Source organism: Lathyrus oleraceus, chromosome 6, assembly GCF_024323335.1.
Source record: "Lathyrus oleraceus cultivar Zhongwan6 chromosome 6, CAAS_Psat_ZW6_1.0, whole genome shotgun sequence".
Lineage (NCBI taxonomy): Eukaryota > Viridiplantae > Streptophyta > Magnoliopsida > Fabales > Fabaceae > Lathyrus > Lathyrus oleraceus.
Window position 1 is genome coordinate 261,399,979 of NC_066584.1, and position 5,349 is coordinate 261,405,327.

The 5,349-nt window shown below is 33.2% G+C and overlaps 1 protein-coding gene across 1 annotated transcript; it reads right to left on the reverse strand.

Moving 5' to 3' along the window:
• Positions 1-1,214: 1,214 nt before the first annotated feature.
• On the reverse strand, positions 1,215-3,421 carry LOC127092749 (chaperone protein dnaJ C76, chloroplastic). Its single transcript, XM_051031639.1, has 4 exons — positions 2,977-3,421; positions 2,551-2,807; positions 2,281-2,461; positions 1,215-2,067 (listed from the first exon to the last, which is right to left on the reverse strand). Exons 1-4 carry the CDS (start codon positions 3,364-3,366, stop codon positions 1,462-1,464), a joined length of 1,434 nt encoding a protein of 477 aa, XP_050887596.1. The 5' UTR covers positions 3,367-3,421; the 3' UTR covers positions 1,215-1,461.
• Positions 3,422-5,349: the final 1,928 nt, after the last annotated feature.

Genomic DNA, 5,349 nt, shown 5'->3' on the forward strand with positions numbered 1-5,349 from the left:
TTGTAACCTCGCCTCTTTCACCTTATCTCCGCCTCCAAATGATTTTTCCATAATTTCTCATGCTTCTTTCGCTGACTCAACATCATTATCCTTTTCAAAATTATTAGAATCAACACATTGATGGATCATAAAGATAGCTTTATAATCTTTCTTCTTCAATTCTTAGTGTGCAGTTTTTTCTTCATCTGTCGCGTTTGTTGCAAGTGGTGTCACTCCCTCCTTCAAAAGATTCAAAAGTTCTTGATAGTAAAAGAATCCAAAGATCTGATTCTTCATAATTGGGAGACTCGCAGAAAAATGTTCGTTCGGATGATTCATCACCATCGTGTTTTGTTTCCCAGACTCGTAGAAAAATTTCCGTTCGGATGATTCATCACCATCGTGTTTCACTTCCCACGAATCGTTCATCTGGTGTTCTAGATACCAGATGTTGGAATTAAACCCATAACTTTGAGTAATTCCGAGTCAATCTCGATGAACAAGATTCAATTAATCTCATTGTTCTTCACTCTTCACTCGAGTGAATCAACGTATTGCTGCACAATGATGATGAAAACAAGAAAAGAAAATTGAATAAGAAAGAAGATTAGGATTTGACGGAAATTGGGGAAGAAGATGATTTCTGCAGAATTCTCTGTCCATAGACTGTGGAAAATCTCGTTAATTTTGCAACTGCAAGTGATTATAAGATTGTTATGAAAATATGGGTTACTCTTTATGTTTATAATTGAGCTAGTTTGCTTCATAAGCTAAAGCCCAAAAATTACGAAGACCCAAAATATCTATTTTGATATAAGTCGAAATCTTGTGTCAAACAATATGTTTCGACACTTTGATATCTAATATAATTCGGCGCACACTACATGTTTCGACACATCCTTATTTCTGTTGAGCACTATCTGTTTCGACATAAAGAATTACAATTCAACAAATTTTATATCATTTACTATGAGAGTGATCTTCTTTATAGAGAGAAATCAAAAGTTAGTTGAGTAACTAACTAACCAACTTTCTAACGATCATTATTCCCTCTTTCCCACGCCTTGTTGAAACGGATAAACACAAATTGTTTCCCCCTAGAATTTCGTTTCTTTGAAAGATAAAACTTCAAGCAAAAATCTGCATCACCTTACTCCTCTTAGAGTTTCATAACTTGTTAATCAGTCTAAATTTTAATAAGTTATTACTGCTTCAAACTTGAGTTTCAGAATAAGTTGACTCAATTAAACAAGTACATACATTAAGCAAGATCTTATAATACATCATCTCTTCTGAATTCATATATATCTTCATATACCTAACTCATATTACAGTATATCTATTATATATTCATATAACTGCTAGTAACACCTATTATCATGTACTTCTATCCATAGTTTCTTACAACCGCAATTGCAGTTGCAATATAACAATTGTAAAGTATTTGCAACCACATCGCAACTGCAATTGTGACCGGAGGTTCTATCTATTTCTATTTCCGATGTTGGCCGCAAATTCTACGACAACGATTCCAATCATATACCATGTAGCTGCTACCAATACATATTGCAGCCAAGAACTGTTAACAATTTCCAAAGCAAGAGAACCACCTAAATGCTCTTTCAACTCAACTGTTGATCTTACTTCATGTAATCTAACTCCAACCATACCAAACAATGAAGTAACAATTGGTAATCCCCATCTAATTGGACTCCTTTGATTCTCATATCTTTCAAGATCATCTTTCTTTCTTTGTTTCTTTCCTTTCGCATACGAAGGCTTCTCAATTGGTGTTGGAGTAGTAATACTACTAATAGTACTAGTTTGATCGATTGTCGATGGAGTCCAATATTCCTCGTGATGAATGGAGTTTAAAGGAGTTTGATTGTTGGTTTTGTTTGAATCTCTTAGTTTTCTCTTTGCAGCTGCATCTCTAAGCTTATTAAGATTCGGATCAGGTAGTTGATGCACAACTCTTGTTATGCTTTTGTTAACACTTGCACTATGTGGATGCCAGTATAACCAATTGGAAATTGATCTTATTGCTTGAATTGCTGACATTCTTGATTCTCTTTGGAGATCCGTCTCCTGAAAAGAGATGGCCTTTTGTTTAATTCATAACGAAATAAGCTTATGGAAGCTATGAATCACGTACACAGACACTGACATGTCAACAGAGTAATAATATAAAAAAATGAATAAATTAAATTGTTATGATGTTCGACACTGACACAGACACATTTTTTTTTAAGAGGTGTCAGCGCTACAGAATACAGAAACATTTTCCAAAGATGCACTAACCTTAGAGTACTTGGAAGCTTTTTCCATTGTCTGTTGGAATCTAGTCTGAAACTTCTCCACATCCACAAATATGTTCGAGACGCGAACACCTGCTGTATTACTCGCACCTACTCTTACTATGCCGCGTGTCTGCTTCGACATCAAGAACTCTAGAGCAGCAAGGTTGGATCTCTCAACAACTCTAGTTTATTCGAAAGGAAAAAAATATATTTTATTAGATAGAAACACGCACGCGCACACACATGCACAAACAGGAGCTCATACACTTACGAAATGCAGTTGACAGGACAAGCTTGTATTGCCTCATCAATTTTAGGTTCAGAATCAGCCCACTGAGAAACAACCCTAGCTCTTCCATAAACTGATTCTATAGCAAAAGTCTTTTCAGCTAACAAAGCACATTTTAAGCATCCAACACATTTTATTTCATCAACAAATACAGCCCTCTCCTCACTTTCTGAACCACACCATACCGAATACGTTGGTCTTCCGGTAAAGCCTTTGAATTCTGTGATCTTGGCGTGCTCCTACACCATTTTTCTTATACTATAAGCAATCAAATATCTAAAAATAAACAGATACAAAAGACGCAACAGAAAATACAGATTGATCGTAAAACAAAACTAGTACTATCTTGTAACGTTAAGCTAGAAATTAGAATTTGATACAAAAAAAAAGAGAAATTAATTAAGTGACCTTATCATAGGCAAGTCTTGCAAATGGATCTGAAAGAATGGCATAAGCATCATTAAGAATGATGGCCATGTCATGACCAGAAGGACCTGCAATATCAGGATGGCATCGTTTCTGAAGAGATCGATACGCGGTCTTGATCTGTGACTGATCACACGAGCTATCAATTCCTAGAAGATCATACAAGTCAAAATCCAACATGGATGATGAAAAACTTGATGATGATGATGCCTTGCATGTGAGAGTAGAGAAATTGGATTTAGAAAAACAAGACTTGTTGTAGAGATTTGAAGTTTTGGGAGTGAAGAAAGGAAGAGATGAAGATGAAACACTAGCCATGTTTATGGTTTGAGTTTGAGAACAAGGTGAGGCAACAATAGGATAAGACATCATCGTACCTTAGAGAGTTTGGTTATTCACGGCTTCTATATATCATGACATGTCCCACAACACAACAACCATGCAAGATATTTTGCTTCTCGTTCTAACTTTTTCTTTTTGTAAAAAAAAAATCTAGCTTTTCCTCAAAATAATGTAACATATAGTCAAAGATATTTTTGTAAAGATTATTCTTTTTATAATAATGTGGAATTTAAATGGGTTATTCTATTTTCAAAAATCCCACTAAATTGTGTAAATAACATAAATTTTATTAGTGATACTCACAGAAATTACAGCTAAATATAATAAAAGATGTGTTGGAAAAATTATATTGTGGAGGGTTAGTAGAATGTGATTTTATTTTTTCTAATTTTTAAACTAATAAAACTACTTATTTATAAATCCAAATAAATCTCAAGTTTATGTCTTTTTTAAATTCAAACTTGGTCAAAATAAATAAAAAATATACATATACTATTAAATTTTGGTATATGAAAATATATTATTGTAAAATATAATTGAAATAGAGTGTCAAACTCTTTAAAATATCATGTTAAATTTTAAAGTAAAACTTAATCTCATTTTTTATTAGTTTGTTAAAATATTTAAAGTTAAAATCAAATGTAAATAAACTAATACGTCATATTTTAAAAAATAATAAAAATAAGTAAAGAAAGACTTGTTAGATTGATCGTAGATGTTATATATTCTTCATTTGCGGTTCTTAAAAATTGGTATTTCAATCATCCTCTTTTTGGTCTATTTGTTAGTTTTGTTATATTTTTTTCAACTTTCGACATTTTTACATCTAAATCATTCTTTAAAATATATTTTTTACTTTAAGTTTCTCTGAACACTTTCATTACACCGCCGTGACTCTTTACCCCTAGGTTCAAAACCTCTTGATTCTCATATCTCTTTACCTATTTTTTAAATCTTTTAGATCATCTTATTCCACATATCATTTGCATTTTCTTGTGGTTGTTCGAACTCTTCTCCAAAACTTTATATTGGAAACTCCCTTGATTTCACTCTTCAAATGTCACCACTTGATATGTCGAACTCCCATATGATTTCTTCTCTTTGTTCTCCTCTTGAATCTTACATCCATAATCAATACTTTGTGTTGGGTATAGTTAAGCTTTCTCTCAATTTAACTTTACAATCCAATCAAATCTTCATATCTAACTTCTTAAGAATAAAGAAATTCATCTAAGAACATGTCATCTCACTCTTATATGTAATAGGACAATCATTTCTTGTCCTAAAGTAGGTGTTAGCCATAGTAAGATCAAAAGTCGAAGAAAACTTCAAACTGAATTTACCCTCCTCCATATTTACCTATTTGAGACCATACCTCCACGCACGCCCTCAAAACATCTCTCTACGCTCATTTCATTCCATTTAGATCTCTTCCTATAAAAGTATTATATCCTTAGGGTATATCTTGAAATAAGCCTTTTAAGTCATCACAAAATTTTACTTTAAGGTGTTTTGCTAACTCAATATAAGGTGCGTAAGCAGTATAACATTAAAGGTGTGTTCTTCCACTACGAATTGCAGGGCTATGATCCGATCTCGTACTCTTTTCACATCCACAGAATCTTTCTTTCACTCATTCTCTACGGTAATTTCCACTCTATTTATCATTCTAACTTTTCCAATCTACCAAAGCTTAAACCCCGAGTTCTCTAATTCTTTCGACTTTTCACCCATCCATTTAATTTCTTGTAGGTACATGAAATTGATCTTCCTCTTAACCAAAGCATCCACTATTTCAAAAGATTTTCCAATAAGTGTTCTTATATTCCATGTTCTAAAACAAATTTTACTCCAATAACACTACTACAAATAACACTTTTTATGACGAAGCTTACACCTCGAACAATAAACAAGTGGGGGTATAGGTCATGGGAGCTGTCGCATCTCGAAAAATACGATTCCTCGCGATGGTCGCGGAAAAAAATTAGGGAATGGAATAATGAAGGGATAGGA

What these genes read in the sequence shown, in the direction of transcription:
- LOC127092749 (XM_051031639.1), bottom strand. Translation starts at nt 3,366, where the DNA reads ATGATGTCTTATCCTATTGTTGCCTCACCTTGTTCTCAAACTCAAACC. An exon ending in CAAGACTTGCCTATGATAAG is followed by an intron (nt 2,808 to 2,976) that starts GTCACTTAATTA and finishes AAAATGGTGTAG; the next exon opens with GAGCACGCCAAGATCACAGA. An exon ending in TGTCCTGTCAACTGCATTTC is followed by an intron (nt 2,462 to 2,550) that starts GTAAGTGTATGA and finishes CGAATAAACTAG; the next exon opens with AGTTGTTGAGAGATCCAACC.